Source organism: Podarcis filfolensis (assembly GCF_964270895.1).
Source record: "Podarcis filfolensis genome assembly, chromosome: 3".
Lineage (NCBI taxonomy): Eukaryota > Metazoa > Chordata > Lepidosauria > Squamata > Lacertidae > Podarcis > Podarcis filfolensis.
The window spans coordinates 61287774-61307241 of NC_139606.1; the positions used below are offsets into that span (position 1 = coordinate 61287774).

The 19468-nt window shown below is 40.3% G+C and overlaps 1 protein-coding gene across 6 annotated transcripts in view; it reads right to left on the minus strand.

Annotated features, from left to right (window-relative positions):
• Positions 1-19468, minus strand: part of MAP7 (microtubule associated protein 7) — a 98774-nt gene that overhangs the window by 14738 nt on the left and 64568 nt on the right. For 3 of the 6 annotated variants that reach the window (XM_083607697.1, XM_083607694.1, XM_083607692.1), the window contains exons 4-8: positions 14454-14617; positions 13886-14003; positions 10342-10452; positions 2366-2479; positions 186-334 (exon numbers count right to left, since the gene is read on the minus strand). In XM_083607697.1, coding sequence (XP_083463823.1) covers positions 186-334; positions 2366-2479; positions 10342-10452; positions 13886-14003; positions 14454-14617 — 656 coding nt within the window. The remainder of the gene's footprint in view (positions 1-185; positions 335-2365; positions 2480-10341; positions 10453-13885; positions 14004-14453; positions 14618-19468) is intronic. The other 3 variants (XM_083607696.1, XM_083607695.1, XM_083607693.1) reach the window with 1 other exon arrangement.

Here is a 19468-nt window from a genome sequence, read left to right on the forward strand (position 1 = left end):
TTTGGAAATAAGCATTTGCTTATTGGGGGAAAAACCTCAGCTGTTTAAAACTTCATATTCCATTAATCATCTTGTTGTCTACCAAACCCATTTTCTCTGATGAAAGCAGAGTATGTAGTCTATCATTTCTGTAGCTTTGCTTCACCACAGCTATAAGCCTATTCATAACTAATGAGCTTACTCACCCCTGCTGAATGTGTAGTCCTCCTACGTCTAACATCAGGTGTCGTGCCAAAGAGTTTTGCTCTGTCTGCTGGATTTCGACAGCTTACGGCCTTGAAGGAGAGAGGGCTGATGGGGCTGCAAGATGCTGAACGAGGACAAATGGGGATGACTAGGGTATGGGAGGTTTTTTTATGTTTTAAAAATTTACATAGTATATACAAAACCAAAAAGGTAAAAGGAAAGTCAAGAGAAGGAAACAGGAAGAGGAAGAAGAAGAAGGAATGAATGAAGGAGGAAGAAAGGAAATAAGATATTAATACAGAGAGAAAAAGAGACGTGCTCAAACTAGAAAGATCATGTGATCATCCTTGAATACCTTCAGAGACATTAAAATGGGAATAGGCCAAGTGTTTCACCACCAAGGTTACACTACTGAATTAGACTTTGTTTCTTGGATTTTTTAAATACTATACCAGCGTGTGGGTTTGTTTTTGGGGGTGGAAGTGGGGTGTCGAGTCTCAATGCATAGACTAGAAAGTTTAAGGACAAGGCAAATACAGATAACTTTTTCTTGTATGGATAAGGCAAACACTGCTTGGCTTTATAACATATTTCTCTCTATGGAAAGATATGGATTGCCTATCTACCATCTACCCTAAATGTTTTTACTGTATGTATGCCTTAATCTTCCTCTGAAAAGCCAATGGTCCTCAGCTAGAATAAATATTTCAAATTCTATTCTCCCATGCCTGCTAGACTCCTTTTTTTGAAATGAAGTTGTAAGTGCCAGGGAATACTTAGATATTCATAAGAGGTTGTAATATAGTACCAAAATTGCCTAGCAAAGGCCTACATTAACTCTTATTATATAAGCTGTGAAATTAATCATTTCCAAACTGATATAACGAGAGAACAGGAAGTGTCATCATTCATTTGACACACTGGGTTTTGTATCAAACACACGTGACTTTTCCTCAAGTCTCTTAGGACTTAATTCACTGTGTGTGTGTGTGTGTGTGTGTGTGTGTGTGTGTGTTCCAGTCTGATGCCTCTTCTTTTTATCTCCTGGCAAATTATTAACATAGAGCAACAAGGGAAGATTTAAGGACGACCTTGGGATAGAAATTATAGCTGACACACTGGGGAACAATTTGAGGTCATTTGTACTTTAAGATTTTGTAACACTGATGCTTTCATTTTCTATGAATTACTGTTCTCAAGCACTGGGTTCATGAGGTAGGGGATGCTGAGCAAATATGTAATATGTAAACAAGGCTCTCTTTCACAAACTCTCTCACAGAAATATTTACCTCACTAATTATGTTTTCATTCTCTCTATCTCTCTCTTAATTCAGTAGATCATGTATGGGGAACAAGTGGCCCACCAGATGTAGCTGGACACGCATCAGCCCCACAGCCAATAGTTCAACAACACTGGAAGGGCCAAAGATTCCACATCTCTGAGGCAAAACCAGACAAAATAGTCTCTGCTAAATGCTCCCTATTTAATGACTAAGGGCACAAGTCAGGGAAAGGTTCCCACTTTCCACTGAAAGTCAGTGGGACTCAGGCCCACAAGTAAATGGTATGGCCCCCTTAATATCTTAGGGACGTCAATGTGCTCGATTTCTGCAAAACCACTCCTCAACAACCTCTAGAACACACACACCTCTTATTTGATAGGCTAAAAACTAACATATGGCTGCAGGAGCAAGTTCCTGCTAATGGAGAAATGCCACATTCTGCTGGCAACTGGAACCTTTTAAAGAAAAGTCAAGTTAATTCCATCTATGGATGAATCAACTATACATTATGAACCTTGGACAAACATCATTTTAAAACAGGCTTGCAGAGATATACAGTGGTACCTCGTGTTATGTACTTAATCTGTTCCAGAGGTCTGTTAGTAACAGGAAACTGCTCATAACATGAGGCGCGCTTTCTCTAATGGCGCCTCCAGCTGCTGCCGCGATGCCGGAGTGTGACTTCCGCTCGCATCCTGGGGCAAAGGTCGCAACAAGGGGCATCTACTTCCGGGTTAGCGGAGCATGTAACCCACAGCATTCGTAAGGAGGACGGTATGTAACACGAGGTACCACTGTAGTAGCAGTAGTAGTAGTAGTAGAAGAAGAAGAAGAAGAAGAAGAAGAAGAAACACAACCGAATAGAGGAATTAGTTCTATAATGTTTTTCATTTTACCTGCATCTCCTGACAAGGTGGCTGCACTTTTACTTCTGGCCAAGAATGAATGTGTTGGTGTCAGTAGTCTGCTAACAACGCTGCTTTCCCATGGACTTAGCTGCAGGCGTCGAGCTGAGTGTCACCATATAAGCAAGATGTTAGATCACATGCCTTCCACAGATGAGCAGGTACCCTACAAAGAGGCTATAAACCACTGCCCCCTGGCAAGAATATTTTTATGACAAACATTAAACAGCTACAGACTCCTCACTCCATTTACTTTTTATAGTATTATTTCTATTTCACTTTTTATTGTCAACACACCTTTTCAAGAAATTGTTGACATATATCACAGTGCTCTGATGAGCAATAGATGTTCTGTTACTCCTAACCAGAATATATGTATTTCAATGTGAAGCGTATAGAGTGGCTTATTGTAAAAGGTTTTTAAAAAATTATTTCCATGCACCATCACTACCGTTGCTCATGTCTTTTATTTATCAGCTCTCACAAAGAAAACATTTACCATGAACTGTTTCACACACTCCAAGAAGCTTTGAAATGCAACTGCCTCCATTTCTGTTGCTTCTTGCAATGTGCAAAAGGAAAACACATGGGAGATCCACATGTTCTACATGCATTGCATGATTTTCTACACGAAGGAGATGCACATGCTTCCTTTCAATCTGCAACAAGTAGTGGCAGAAAGTGTGAAAGCTTGCCCAATAAGCTTCATCAATCTGCTTCTCGCCTAACACAGGGTTTCATGACACACTAGAATTGCTTCAAAGTCCATTTTTCAGATGGTTATGTCACGCTTTTCACATACATGGAGAAACAATCTTCCAATGTGGGGAAAGAAGTAATCTCTTCTGAAACTGGTATGCATTCACAGAGAAACAGACAGATAAAAGCATTATATAAGTGGATCCAGATTAAGTTAGCTATACACAGGTCTGATTGAAACCAAGGGGACAATTTAATCACAACTTAACTTCAGTAGCCCTTGTTTCCAAGTGCAGCTTAGACTTCATCTAACCCTGAAGCACAAATCACATCTCAAACTTTTCCTGGAAGGAACTTGAATGCTCCTTCTAATTTAATTTTATCACCCCGGGAAAAATGGAGTTGCAGAAGAAAAATTTTCTCACATTCATAGTAGGCTGCCTGCATAAATGCTCTTACATAATAAACTGCTGCAAAAGAGGTTTTTCGTTAATAGAATCATGTCCAGACAGATTACATAAAGTACAAAATATACTATGTATGCCCCCATTAAGGCACATCTGTGGCCATTAAAACTTGAATCTTAAAAATGCAGGGGGGGGAGGCATTGCAGTAAAATCTTGAGGAACATCATTTGCATTATTTCCCCCCAATGAGCTGTTCCGGGCACCACTTTTCTCTGCCTACTATGAAAGTCAGCAGATTTCATTCTCCGCCACTTCGTACACACACATTCGCTTCAATAAACTGTTCACTAGCAAAGTACAAGTTCATGGGAGGGAAAATAATTGAAAGATTCAAGGAAGAAACATTGTTGAGTACTATTGCTCTTGCTGCCCTTTCATTTCCCTGCCTCCTGCTTCTTCTGTATCAGCACCTTGAAACTTAAGATAGAAACACATGCTTGGAGGCAAACTGTGGGCTTGGAACCTTGCATTTTCCCTTTAACATGAATGCATGGGTGAAACTGAGTGTGGGGGAGCATTTTACCCTCTCAAGACTTTTCTCTCAAGTCAGACTCTGAAACTGGAAGTAGGGGGGGAAAGGAGGGGGGATTTGCAAGTCATAATCAGTAGGCATGGGAAGAATTAAATATCTTTCTCCCCTACAAATTTTCCTTGGAAAACCTGAGTGCAATAGGTTACTGAACTGATTATTTTCTAATCATTTGTTTCTCCCAGTTCTGCAGTGGTTCAATATTGCAGTGGTTCAATATTGATAAATAATAAAAGTAAAGTCAGCACTGTTATCTATTAGCAACTAGAAAAAGTTGTAAAAGCCAATTGCCAAGTTAACAACATAATGCATTTGTACCACACTACCCCCAAATTTTGTACCAGAAAAGCAAAACAAACTGCACAACTTCACTTGCTATCATGAACGTTTTACATGCTTCTGTAAAATTTGCTATCAATACAGTTCTAGGCCAAAATTAGAGGCCGGTGTGTGGTGGTGGGCTATGCACATGTATCTCTTCTGTGCATGCATGTCCTTATGCACTAAGAGGAAGGTGCATGGCGGTAACACCCTCCTGTCATTGCTGGTGCTTTCCCCCTGCCAGCAATGTAATGCCAGAGAAGAGAAGTTGTAGAACATCTCAGCTTCTTCCCAAGATCAGAAATATCACAACATCCAGTTCCTCCAGTACTGGTGAGTAATAACATAAGCATGTTGGACAGGAAGAGTAACGTACAAACTGGGTCAGAGCTTTCATGCCTAGAACAGGTTAGACAGAATTGAATCTAAAGTTTTGCAGAAATAGGTTCTGAATATATGTGGTGACAGAACAGAACACACACAAATGCTGTATATGTCTAGGAGAAAAGTGGTAGGATATTACAAAGTTATATGTTGATGGATGAAATTAACAAGCCCATTTGCCCCATATCTAAACAATTTTAATTGTTAGCTTCTACCAGCTGAAGATCAAAAAAGAGAAAAGCAGAGATATTTTTCCACTGGGAAATCAAAGTGAAACTATTTGGAAGGTGAACACTTTTGACTCCAAAGCACTGTAACAAAAAGGAAGAAAAGTTCAAATGCATTGTGGTACTTTCTCCTAAGCATAGCCATGAAGAGGTTTCAGTGGGAATCAGTTAAATTTAGCCCCATGTAGGCACTATGAAAAAGGGAAGGACACTTAGCTAAGTGTTGTATAATTTCTTCAGAAAAATGAAGTCTTGAGATCCCGTTTAGTTTTCATTGACCTGAGGGGTCATGCTAGAACAATTAAGAGTAATTCTCTTGGGTTGGCTTATCAAACAGCTGTGCAATAAAATAAAATAAAAATGTATCCATTTTTTCCTATCAAATAGAAAATTTACTTATGTCAGAAATCTAAACCCAATACATTGCTTAAAGTGGGAAAGTATTTTATCGTCCTCAGGATATTTAGTGAATATATGTTCATAACAGATTAGATTTTAGAAAGGAAATTGCACTTTGTTATTGCTATACTACAACTACGCTATTTACTGTTAAAATTGGTCTAAACAGGTAAATGAAAGAAATGGGCTAAATGTAACTCTGGAATGGAACTTTTTAAAAACATCAGTGACTATTCAGATTTTGTAAACAGCACCAGAATATTTATGAACTCAGGATTCAGGTCTAACTGAAATGTGTGATACATCCCCAGTAAAAGGTTTTGAACATCTATTTTATGCTTTAGAGCAAAAAGACGGAGCAATTTGATTTATTTATTTTTTACCCATCTGAATTATGTGCACTGTGGAAGCCAACAGTAAAGCTAAGGGCCACCTTCTCCTTTACCTACTAGAAGCATAATTGAAAAATTAAATGCAAAATGCAATCGTGCAAAAGTATGCTAGCATTTTATATGTTTAACAACCAGTTTTCTGAGCAATTAAAATAGTTGTACTCAATTTATTGTATGCATAAGAGACAATGTGTGATAGAGACAGAGTAGACCCACTGAAACGAGTAAGTCCAATTATTTCAATTGGTCCTTCTGAGTACCATTAACAATGGATAAATTTGTGTCACATGGAAACTGCTACATATACAGAGCATATGAAACTGCCTTGTACTGAACCCATCTGTGTCTATTAGTCCATCTAACTAAATATTTTCAGCCAGGGTTTCAGATAGGAGTCTTACCTAGCCCTACCTGGAATGTAGGTATTGCCCCAGGGACCCTGTGCATGCAAAGCTTGTGGCCTGTCACTGAGGGATAGTCCTGTGTGGTGTTACCTTAATGCATCCATTAGTGGAAAACTACTTAGGGTGCTCCAAATGGATGGTGGGTATAGACAACTATTTACTTGGAAAGTTGTCACCAACCAGCTAAATGGCAAGGACAAATTTGCCACTTTCAGTAGTTCCTATTTGGTGTTGCTGGACAAAAGCTCGAATGGCCTCTTTGATATGACTTATATCAGGTTGCAGAACCTGTGCTTTCAAAGAATCTTGGGCTTTGCAGACAGTACAATTTATGTTGATCTCAATATGATCTCATCTCCTGGACAGGCACAGATTACACTATGTGTGGGGTTTGTGGAGAGCCGATGTGCTGAGTCCACCCACGCAATCTAAAAACAAAGCCAGTTTGGCTACAGTCCTGCAGTTGATTCAGAGAGCCTTTTTTCATTTTCTGAACAATATGTTTTTTCTACTAATCCTGTTGTGAAATCATCATGGAGCTAAGTGTGTGTGTGTGTGTGTGTGTGTGTGTGTGTGTGTGTGTGATCCAAAAATTAATACTATTTATTATGCATGGGGAATTTACTTCTGAGTAAACATCCATAGGATAGGACTGCAAGTTCCCCTCATATTTTGAGCTGGGAGTCTTTGTTGGGTGCACGATCTGTAGAGAAAAATTTAATAAAATGTCCTAGCTTCATAGCCATGCTTTTGCACATCAAAGTTTAGCTCCTGAAACTGACCTAGCTAAGGGCCATCTGGAGTCTAATTTGTGAGGCAACACCATTTTGGGGAGCAAGGGTGGGGAACTGCTGGCTCTCCAGGTGTTCCTTGACCACAACTCCCAACATCCCTGAGCACTGACGTACAACAACATCTGGTGGGCCACAGGAATCAGGTTTTTGTTCTACACCATAGATGCCGCACAGCCACAAGAGCAGAGGACAAAGGGTGCACACATAAAAATACAGCGGAGCACACATAAAAATACAGTAGATACACACACAAACACAGAAAATGTGGCTCGATAGACTTTTTCTTCCCCTCACATAATACCAGAATGAAGGATCAGCCAATGAAGCTGAATGATGCGAGGATTCAGGACAGACAAAAGCAATTACTTTTTCACAGAGCACATACTTAAATATGGAAGGCACTGCTGGAAGACATGACGGTCACCGACTTGCATGGTTTAAAAAAGGCGTTGGACAAATTCATGGATGAAAGTATCCATGGCTACTAGTTACAATGGCTGTGTACCTCCTCCAGTATTGGGGGGAGTATGCCTCTGAACATCACCTGCTGAAGCTCATAAGCAAGCTTGCTCCTGTTGTACTCCTGCACTGCTTGTGGGCTACCAACAGCCATCTGGTATGCCACTGTGAGCAGCAGCATACTGGACTAGTGTCGGCCTGGTCCAGCCAGGCTATTCTTGTGTTAGAATAACAGAATTGTAGAGCTGGAAGGGGCCACAAGGGTCATCCAGTCCAACCCCCTGTAATGCAGGAATCTTTTGCCCAACGTGGGGCTCAAACCTACGACCCTGAGATTAAGAGTCTCATGCTCTACCAACTTAGTAGCAGATGTGGTGGCAAATAGGAAAAAACTGGAATTCTTTTGTATAGCTCTGCCAGCCATACATTTGTGTAATGGAGGGGGAGAAGATAGATGACAATCTGACCCTTTAGGGGGAATACATAATTGATAGTCCTTAAAATTGCATTTAATTCTTCGGCTATCTCAAAAGATGCTCGTGTTTAAAAGGCAAATATGACACTTGGCTCCAATTCATATTTAAAGCCATGATCCAAAAATGCAATTTAGGACTACAGAAGAGCTTTTACATACATAGTTTCCCTCCACTTAATACCAGTGTCACATCATGTCATGTCAGAAGGAAAACTGCTTTTGAGACTCAGATTCAAAGGCGGCTTGTCAAGTAGTGCACAAGGATGCAGCAATGGGAGGGGGGGGTGGAGAGTTAGCTCTCACAGTGGTCCAGCTCACTGCTCTAGATCAGAAATGGGGAACCTCAGGCGTTGTGGCCAAATACAGCTCTCTAGACCAGGCATAGGCAAACTCGGCCCTCCAGATGTTTTGGGACTACAACTCCCATGATCCCTAGCTAACAGGACGAGTGATCAGGGATGATGGGAATTGTAGTCCCAAAACATCTGGAGGGCCGAGTTTGCCTATGCCTGCTCTAGACTTCTCTACCTCGCCCATGGAATCCTCCACAGGCCGCATCCCTTTCTAGCTCTGCTTGGACCCTGATAGTTTTTGCCAGGATGGAATGTGTCCTTGAACTCTGATAGATCCAAGATAGAGAGAGGTATATGAGACAAACTAGCTGTACTACTGTACATAGAGGGGGAAATACATCTGAGACTCCACCCACTTTTGCTTCTGGCTCCACCCACCACTGGTATAGTTCCTGTCAAAGCATTCTCAAAGGCAATGCCACCAGGGCTATGAGAGCTATAATCTCTGATAATATGAAGAAACCTAGCTGGTAAAACTCTTAATGACACCCAGGTAGCTCTTCAGAACCCTTTCATGTTCCAACAACTAAAGCTGGGAATCTAAAGGACCAAGTTTGGTAGGACAAGAGTCAACTTTGAAAATCACTCTGCATTTTCACAGCAAAACTAGGTTTCCACATTCATTTAAATGTTACATGAACACTTCTGCCTGAACATACAGAAGTCTAAATTGTCATGGAATGGATGTACTGGGGAACTGGGAAAGTAAGTTTAAGGAGAGCACTTTTCAGGAGCAAAACACATGCGATTACAACCACTCCTTTCAAAGCTCAATTCGTGATTTGAAAACGGGCACACTTATCTACAAACACCACTTGCAATAAATAGGAAGTGTGTATCTCTTTTCTGGCTTCCAATACATTTTATAATAAATCTTAAACAAACTTTTTTTTAAGAGAAGATTTAACTTTTTGTGGGGAGGGGATCTTTGAAAGTTTCTGTGCATTAATATAGAAAATAAACTATTTTTCTTGTGTAAGAACAATTTCTTGAGAAATTGTACTTTGCTACCTAAAAGGTTGTTACAGCCAGATCATTCACTCTTTGACAATGTTTCAAAGCTACAGCATATGAACTGTCAGCTTGGCATACAACACAGCATGGGGACACATATATCACCATACATGCAGAAAAGCACACACAAATACTGAAAGCAAACCCCACAGATTGCAAAGACATAATCAGAACAATCGTACGCATGATTACCCAAAGCAAGTCCCATTGAATTTAATGGTACTTACTCCCAGGTAAGGGTGTATAGGATTGCAAGCTGGGTTTCCCAACCATATGAGACCTTCCAACCAGTTTCACAATACTGTCTTAAAATAATTGATAACCTTTTTTAAAAAAATATATAAATAAATATCAATAAAAAAATGAGTATCTGCAACAAACCAGATTACAACACTCTGGATATTTTTGGTTAACACTGAGATAGTATATTTCATCTATCGGTTTCTAAGCAACGAACATATGAGACAGACCCCATTTTTTGTTCTATGTCCAATAAAACATTAAAATGAAAGAAGCATCTCATTTAGATGAACACCCCCCACCTCCGGCCGAAAGACTGAAATATGATTTGGAATAAAGCTTATCTTTCAAATCAAGTCACTGTGTAAGATCACAGAGTCACTGAATATCCAGTTTCTTACCCAACTTAAGCCAGTTATCTGAATGCCCTGGAGAAATTCAATAACTTGTTTTTAAGTGGTTAAAAAAATATAAAATGACCAAATGAGTATGGTCTAGTGGTGATGTTCAAAAAATTAAAATGGATTCCATGCAGTATGGAGAGATAGATGAGCTGGTTCTTTAGTTTTCAATTCATTTACTAAAAAACCTGACAGAAGCACTGCTTTTAGCACTTGCTAAGTGTACCGATTCAGGCAAGTTTCAATATTTCAGATATGTGGTGTTTTTTTCTTTCCAAAACACGGTCTTGTGTTGGAAGCTTTTTTCTTTCCTCTTTGCAATGTAAATAAAGTGCCTTTAATAGTTGCTGAGGTTTTACAGAACATTTTAGCTCTTTCCTTTCAGTTGTTCCTTTTAAAAAAACTGTACCTCTGTCTGGAGAATTTAGTAATGTTGCAGATGAGGAGGAGAGTCGCTTGTTAATGACTGGATCAACATGTTTCGAAAGGTTCATTGTTGAAACAGATCGCCTGTCTGGATCTAAAACAAATGGAAATAATGCTAATTGACAGCCCACATGCAGAAATGCAACTTCCTAGTCCTCTAGAGGGAAAAGTATACCAGAGTAATAGGTTTTCTTCCTATCAAATGGCACCTTTAACAAACAGGAAGGACTTTCAGGGGACTTTGTAGGTGACTCAAAGACTGGGCACAAAATGATATAATGTCAGGTTGCCATCATTATTCATTCAGCCAAACAAACAGCATTTTAACGAGACAAATCTGAATGAAATGGCAATAAATAAACACAATGAGATTTCCATGTCCATCTCATTGTGCTTACAAAAAAGGTGATGCAGTAAGCCTGGAGGAAATATGGGGAAATGATAGAGAAGCATTGACATGCCTACCCGTATTTGAGCTTTATAAAAACAAATCTGTTTAAAAAGAGCATTTGGCTACTACGTTCTGGTTTGCATGAACAAACCTTGGCTGCAGCTCATGGTTAAGGAGGAGGAGGTTTTAACCACAGGCCCTGATTCAGACAATAGACTAAGTGTAAGCTTGGTGTAGCCCAGCATGTAGTAGGAGCAAAAAAAAAAAAAAAGACATAGCAGGGGCAAAGGGGCTGCAAGCTTCTTTCCAGGAGCCTGAATTTTCAGTCTCGGTAAGCCACATATTAGCTTAAGTTTCATGCAAACCAGAAGAAAGTAAGTCTTTTGACCAGGATGCTTCAGAATCATGAGCACCTGTATTATTAAGATGAGACAGGAGTGAATACAGCCAGCACACCATGCCAAGAAAGGAGACCAAAGAAGGGGACAAAAAGTTAGGCAGACTCGAAGTTCTAAGAATTCCTGTAAATAAATGATAGAGGATATAAAGCTGATTTAATGGACTTTGTTTTTTTTTTATTTATAAAAACTATTTATATACTGCTATATCATGCTAAATATCATAGAATCACAGAGTTGGAAGAGACCACAAGGGCCATCGAGTCCAACCCCCTGCCAAGCAGGAAACACCATCAGAGCACTCCTGACATATGGTTGTCAAGCCTCTGCTTAAAGACCTCCAAAGAAGGAGACTCCACCATATCAATCCAGTTAACATATATAAATTTAAAAAAAAAATATCTATAAGTATGTGAGAACTTATTTGGGCAGAGGCTTGCACAAATCTAACCCTGTGCCCTGAAGCAAATATGGATATCTGCCCATATTTGTTGTTTGTCTGTTTTATATGTGTGTTTCATACGTTAATGCGATTGTTTTATTTTATCATTGTCTGAAAAGGTGGGATATAAATTTAAATAACAAATACGTAATTTTGAGGGTTCTTCCCCCAAAGGGAAAAGTTGGTGTCACATACAATAGATGCCTTACCAAAAGCATCCATTATTGAATGGCCATTTGGAGAAATGTCATACTATCCTAATCATTCCAGCCATTATACCAACACCTATATGCCGCTTTTTATTAGGACTTTTTTCATTGTCCATATCCACTTTTTCTTATCCTCTCCACCATTTACACTAGCATGATATACAGTCCTAGCCATTTTGCAATCCTAGAGTGAAATTTCTCCTCCACCACCAGCCTTTTTAAAAAATAAAACAAAAACAAAAAACAGGATAGGCCAGAAAAATCTGCAATTTTAGTATGACATTCTTTTTTCTATAACAGAAAATAAGCAACTAGTAGTGTGAGGAGAAAGTATGGGGGCTGGGAAGGGGGATTGCGAAAAGCTGTTGTGAGTGATGAGAGAGGTTAGAAAGGAAAAATTAAGAAGTGCTAGGAGACAGCACTGAAGCAGATATGACCAGAATGCCATCTGCCATGTTTGTTTGGATAGACAGAAACTGCATGTCTGGAGAGAGGGGAGGGAGGAGTGAATGGTAATCTGAAGGGCAATCTGCAGCACACATACTTTGTAATGGGGTTTATTTTACTTTCCTTAAATGCTGGCTTGGTTTGAGAATGCACTATCACGCTGCACCACCCTTCACTTCCAATGCTGCAAAGTCAGCAGCTGTGCTATGCTGAGAACTTAACAGTTTCTTCAAGAGCACGGAAAGGTAAGCGCACAGTTTAAAGGGATTTCAGTTGTAAATGAGAGGTGGGAAGTGGGGAGAAAGGAGGATAAAAAAAAGAACTGAACAACTATATTCCCCCAAAAGGAATTTTGAAAATGTTGTTTGCTTCTGAAAGTGGGGGGAGGGGAGAGAGAAGAGTCCAAATACTGTATATAAACAGAATCCCTTCAAAACTGTATGCTGTATTTTGAGAAGCTGTGCCACATTCTTTAAGTCACCCAATAATAGCTTGGTAAATGTGAAGAGGCAGGGGCTATCTATCAGCTCTAGTCTATGCGGCAAGTGTTAGGCATGCACTGTCTCTAACGAAAGATGGTTTAGTTACTGGTGTACTGGTCCTATTCTGAGGAGATAAGCTACTGGTGATAAAAATAAAACCAACAAAATCACAGGGATTTATGTACCGGGTTTTCTAGCACCACCCAGAGGTCTGAAGTGGTACTCCAAGCCTGCTAAATCGAGAAAGGTGAATGATGATTCAACAAAATAACCTAGGGACAGAATGCAAGACAATGATTTTCAAAAGTAAAGAAAAATTTAAAAGGCAGCAAACAAGTTATAAAGAGAGAAGCAAAGAGAGTAAGTAGAACATTGTTATGGGAAAGCAACTGTTTATTGATTTTGCAACACAATGAAATTAGTAGTAATATGAAGTACTTGCTCTTGGTAAGCACAATGATACACATATTTGTTTCATGATAAAGGCAGTAACACCCATTATTGAGCTTGTGTAGAAGAAAGTATTCGATATATATGCAAATTCCTAATGTTAAAGTGTACCAGGCATCTCTTTAGAATTAAAGCCATCACATGACACCTGCATACACAGAATGCGCTTAGGGAAAATACTGCATGATTTATTTTGTCAAACTGAACTTTTTCAGAGGAAAGGAGAAAACTACTTAAAAATCTTTTCAATATTAATGAATATTAGTTATGCTGATGAGTGGACCCGCCACCTACCCACCCCAAACACTGGCTTTTAAAGCAGCAACAAAATAAACCCCCACTTCTACTTTTTATATAAGAATTCACATTGTTTCCCTAAAATACTCATATTAATAAAGTTCGGCAAGTACATGAGTTTTCAAAAGTTTGGCTTAGACCGAAAGACTGCTGGCACACACACACACACAAGGTCAGAGAAGAGACAGGCAGAGAGAGAGAGCGAAAGAGACGAACAAAGCAAATTAAGTGCAAATACAGATGGAGTGAAAAAGAGCAGTCAGTTCTTAAAGCATTAGTTCAATTTCTCATTTGTAAGTGCTTAGGCAGAAAAGGCAAGAAGAGTGGACAATCTTCCTCAGTCACAGTCCATAAACCCATATTAGCACAAAGACAGGGAGCCAGGCTGAGACACCTGGTCTCCTGTTTTACCTGTATTGTTAATGCTGCTGCTGTTATGAAGTGCACCTCCCCAGGACCACCTATTTTGCTTTTGTTTCGGCTTCTGGCTCCTCTCAATTGTGCGCCGCACGACTGCTTCATGGCGCTCCTAATGAGATAACACACAGCTAAATGTCTGAACAGATATAGCCACATTTTGACAGCAACAATGCAATCAACAAGGGTACAATGCGTTCATCTTCAGGTGTGCCCAAAGAGCCACTCCAAATGGAGACATGCATGAACTACCAAGTACACCCATCCTGCTGTATGGGTGGTCATTGCTGCTCATTGAGGCTCACAGACTTTTTCTGCCTACCTGCAAGTCATTTATTTCTTAAATTCATATCCTGACCTTCCATCCAAAGGAGCCCAGGGCCTCAAACACACCAGCAATAAAACAATAAAAAAATCTAAATGCATCTAAAACTGTATACACAATGGGAAGAATGCAGGAAGGAGCCCACACTGATGCTAGTGGCAAAAAAGTAAATGTGTTTTCACTGCTGAAGGTGGAAATTCAACTTCCCATAAGATCCCCCTAGGACAGTCCGCTTACCTTGTCCTCTTCTATCCGCTGTCGGCGTTTTTCCTCCACTGCAGCTCGCCTTCTCTCTTCTTTTAGTCTCTGCTCTTCTAATTTCTTTTTGCGCTCCTCTAGGTGTTTCTCATAATATTGCCTTGCTCTCTCTTCTTTTTCTACCCAGGCAGCTTCTCTTGCCGCTAAACAGCAACAAAGGAAATGTCACTTACAATGCTGTTTGCCTGGCAATATTCCCAGTTTGAACACCTTAACAGCACTCTAGCATCAAGGTCATTTCCCATTTTAGTTGCAATAAGGTTGGTTATTACAGTGGTACCTCGGGTTAAGAAGTTAATTTGTTCTGGAGGTCTGTTCTTAACCTGAAACTGTTCTTAACCCGAGGTACCACTTTAGCTAATGGGGCCTCCCACTGCTGTCGTGCGATTTCTGTTCTCATCCTGAAGCAAAGTTCTTAACCTGAGGTACTATTTCTGGGTTAGCGGAATCTGTAACCTGAAGCGTCTGTAACCCGAGGTACCACTGTACATTATTTTACCCATGACTAGAAATTCAATGATTGTTGATGTTTTGCTTTGATATAAATAGCTAAGAAGTTGGATTCTATATCCAAGTACTAAAAATTAACAATAAGTGGACACTATGAAAACCTTCTAGAGTGGAGCATGATTATACTGAATCAGACCATTGGTCTATCTAGCTCTGTGTTATCTACATGTACTAACAGCCCTTCTGCATAATAATGGATGGGAGAGGGGAATTACCTTGGGAATTTTCGGAAATTCTACCATTGACGGTGTTTTAAAAGATGCTAAATTACCACATTATCTACGATGTTTTGAAACATACTTTCCTTTAGCATTTAATAACTATTATCTAAGAAGAGCTATTTTTGCAAAAAGGACAAGGGAACCATTATTATTTATTACATACATACTTTCAAGGGATTGAGGATTGCCAACATTGCCTCTATTAGTATTAGGCTTTTAATATTGCGTGTAACTTTAGGACATTTAAAAAAAAAAGTGTTCTCAGGTATCATTCATTCTCTCTCTCTCTCTCTCTCTCTCTCTCTCTCTCACACACACACACACACACACACACACAAACACAGAGTATTTGATGGGAAGTCTTCATGAATGTAATTTCATAACATCCCTAGAAGGGATCTGGAAATTAGGGTGCATTTTCTGAGATACTCTGAATCTAAAATGTTTAGGAGCATTAAGGATGTGATTCTAAGTGTACTTACAAGGTGGAAGATCTGTAACTTTTTTTTATAAAGAAGCTTAGGCAAAATTTATTAAATTTGTATAGCATTTCACACTAATAAGGAAAAAACAACACAACCATCAACTTTTTAGAGTAAGTTTTTGTTTATCCCTAAAGGAATGATAGTGCATTATAATAATAGGTTGTATTCAACAAAGTGCTAAGCAGGTTGTTTCATCGGAGCAAGAATTTCTCCTCGTACAATGAAACCATCTCTTTCTTTCACCTCCCCTTGCATTCCCCTCAATCTGAATTTTCTCCGTATCCTCCAGAGCATATTTGGGGACAGTGAGGGGGAGCAGGAGGGGGAAAACCCCCTTGTGCTAGTGCTGATTCTTGCACTAGTGCAAACATGGACTTGAATAACACCCATTATATATGCTATATTCTTAATTTATTCAAAAATCTATATCCTGCCATTTCCAGGCAGCTCACAACAAAATTTAAATGCACAGGAAACACAAAACAAATAAAATAAAATGCAGTCTAGATCAATATTTAACTAGTCCTGCTGCAGACTGGCTCTGATTAGGGGACATTTTCAGAAGGTGACCTGAAACTCTGGTTGCTAAAAATAAAAAAGCAATTGATACAATTTTTATCTAAACTTCCACCACCCCTCACTGGCTTGCCAACAAGGTAATAAGTTTTGTCTTATAGATTGATGGCAAGTTATGGATTCTACTGTGAATGCCAAGAAATTAATTTACACTTTGAAATCTCAAAGAATCTTCCTCTGCGTATCTCGGCTGGGTAGTTGGAGAAATGGAGCTATTTAAAAATCTCTTCTTATGAATGAACTGAAGCAGAACACAATGGCATTAGGTAAGATTCTAGCTTGCAAGCACTGATATATTATATAAATTAGCTTACGTCTTGATTATCTAAGCAAATAGCAATGGCATCCTTTCGGGCTACGGTTCATTTCAAAATGCAAATAATTGATACTCGAGACAGCAAAACAAGAATAGCTTGTTCCTCCAGTTACAGAAACATTAGCATTACTACTGTACTACACTTGAATACCGTGATTCCAACTTAACCTGACAGGAGTAGGGGGAAGTGAAGCTGGATATTATTATTCAGCTCTGTACTGTACAGGGCGAGCCCTCTGCAATTGTTCTGTTTTGACCAGGACATGCTGGAATTACAAAAGCCATCCTGGCTTCTGATTGGATCCTGGAATGTCCTGTCTTTTGGTCTCCTGCAAGAGTGAGGAACTCAAAGACGCTCATTCTTGGGTGCCACGCAAGTCAGCTGGCACATTTTAAATAAGAGAGAAATGTGCACAATCCCATCTTAGCAGGAGACTGGAGCTGTGCTCTGCGTGCCCTCTGTAACTTGCATCCTGTTCGAGCACAGCAGAGCGCAACCATTACTTCTTCTCCAAGGAGGAGGCCTGGGCTCGGCTCTCCTTCTGGTGGCAGGAAGGAACCAGACGATGGTGGTGATGACAGCCTTTTTTAAATAATAATAATAATAATAATAATAATAATAATAATAATAATAATTTATACCCTGCCCATCTGGCTGTTGTTTTTCTCTTTGACAGCCTTTGCACTCAGGCTACTACTGCTGCTCTTGGGGGTACCCAGAAGGTCCTCATCAAGGCCTGCCCACCACTGGTAGCCCTGCAGTATGTTCACCTTCCTGCTGCCAGCCAAGGAGTGCTTCTAGCAGGGCATGCCAGGCAATGGCTCCATGGAGTTCAAGTACCAGACGGGGAAGACAGGTGGGGATTCAGAATCTTTGTGCTCAGTGCCTGGTGCTGGTGGAGAGGAGTGGTGGGTAGACTGCCCATGAAGGTGGAGTTTCCACTTGGCTGCCATGACTGAGGCTGTACACACACACATATACGGGGCATGCGGACAGAACTGCCGTCTTCATTTTCATCACTGGGATGTTGGAGGGCATGCTACCATTAGGAAAAAGAGGGGCAATTGCTGGAAAGGCAGTAACTGCAGCCCTCTGATGGGAGACAGAGCAGTGCATGCTACATGGCACAGCCAGGACTCCTTCAACAAGCCTGCTGTCTCACACAAGATGGAGAATGCTATATTGTCACCAGTGTCTGTTTGTTTGTTTGTTTGTTTGTTTGTTAGTTATTGTAGCATAACAACAGTTACTAACAACCCAAAGGTGCAGCAGCAGGGTGTTATACCACACCATATACAAAGCAAGCAAGCAAGCAAACAAAACAAAACAAAACAACACATCAACTTAAATAAAGACATCCATATTTCCTGAGCTGGATAACGCTGCCAGGGTTGAAGTAAGAAACAACTGGCAGTCCAGTCAGCTTCTGTACATTGAGTGGGAAGGCGATGCCATCTTGCCCTTTACTGCAGGCATCCTGATGAAGGATGCCACCTTTAATAACTAAATCAAAAGGATGCTATTTTTCAAGGGTTTGATATATATTCTTCCAGACCTAGTTATACCAGAAAATAAAGCTTAACAGAAGTATCTTACTGCTGTTGGTCTTTAAAGAGATGACTGTATATAAATGTATATACATTATGCCCTATGAAAAATCCTTAATGCGAAGTTGTTATAATTATTAACAATAAGTTAGAAATGCTGCTCTTTGAAATGAAAAAAGTTTCAAGTGATAGAAACTCATGGGTGGTAAGTCAATATTGCTTCAGGGAATAAATATTGACTGAGCCATAAGTTAATAATGCTACCCCCTCTCCAAATCTCATCTATCACTCAGCGCTTGTCTACATTTGGCTTGTCTTACAACATATGCAACATGCAGATGGCCTGCATAGTGATGGCAAGAAGCCCAGTGTGATTCTGCAAGGCCTACTCTAACCTAGTAAGTGCTCTGAAATGTATGCAGATGGAAATTGCGCAGAAGGGAAACAGGAGATAAAAAGAACTCTGTGCTTCCTCTGTTTATGGTTTGCCCTCTATCATTGCTCCATCGCCCTGATACCTTTACAGTGAGAAACAATATAAAAATTACAAAGGCTTTATTCAAAAGTAAGCATGACCCACTGCCAACCCCCCCACATCATTAACGAGAATTTAGGGGGAGGGGAATTAAGTATGAAAAAGAAACGAATGAAGAATCTTGAATTGTCTGTAGATGTACAGACACAGACAGGATGGCTTCTTGATGCAGAGATATTCAAGCAAACAGAAATACATTTTGTGGAATTCAAAACAAAGCTGAAAAAAGTGAAGCTGCAATAAAACTGCAATGCAGACATAGCCTAAATCTAGACATAGCCGCTGGGGATACATAAAGCATAAACTGCTTTCCTTAATAGATAACTATTTCCCCCCTCTAAACACAGTCTTTCTCATCCATCTGCAAGACATAACAGTTGCTGACTTTAAATTATCCTGAAGAGAGAGAGGATGTGAAGCCAAGGCTGCCTCCAACATCTCAGTGGCAACATTCTTTTCTTCCTCAAAAAGGTCCACAATGGACTTGGCAACTTCAGCAGGTGACAGAAAAAAGAGTTACCGTATTTTTCGCCCTATAGGACGTACTTTTTCCCCTCCAAAAATGAAGGGGAAATGTGTGTGCGTCCTATGGGGCGAATGCAGGCTTCAGGAGAGCCGCAGCGCCAGCCCCACAAGGTCGGGTGACGGGGAGAAGAGCGCTTCTCCCCGCTGCCTGCCCCGCAAGCTCCGGGGACAGCAGGGAGGCGCAGCGCGTCTTCCCGTTGTCCCCGGACCTGGTCTGCAGGCGTGCGGCTGGCAGAAGAGCGCTCTCCCCGCTGCCAGTCCCACAAGCACCTGGGGGG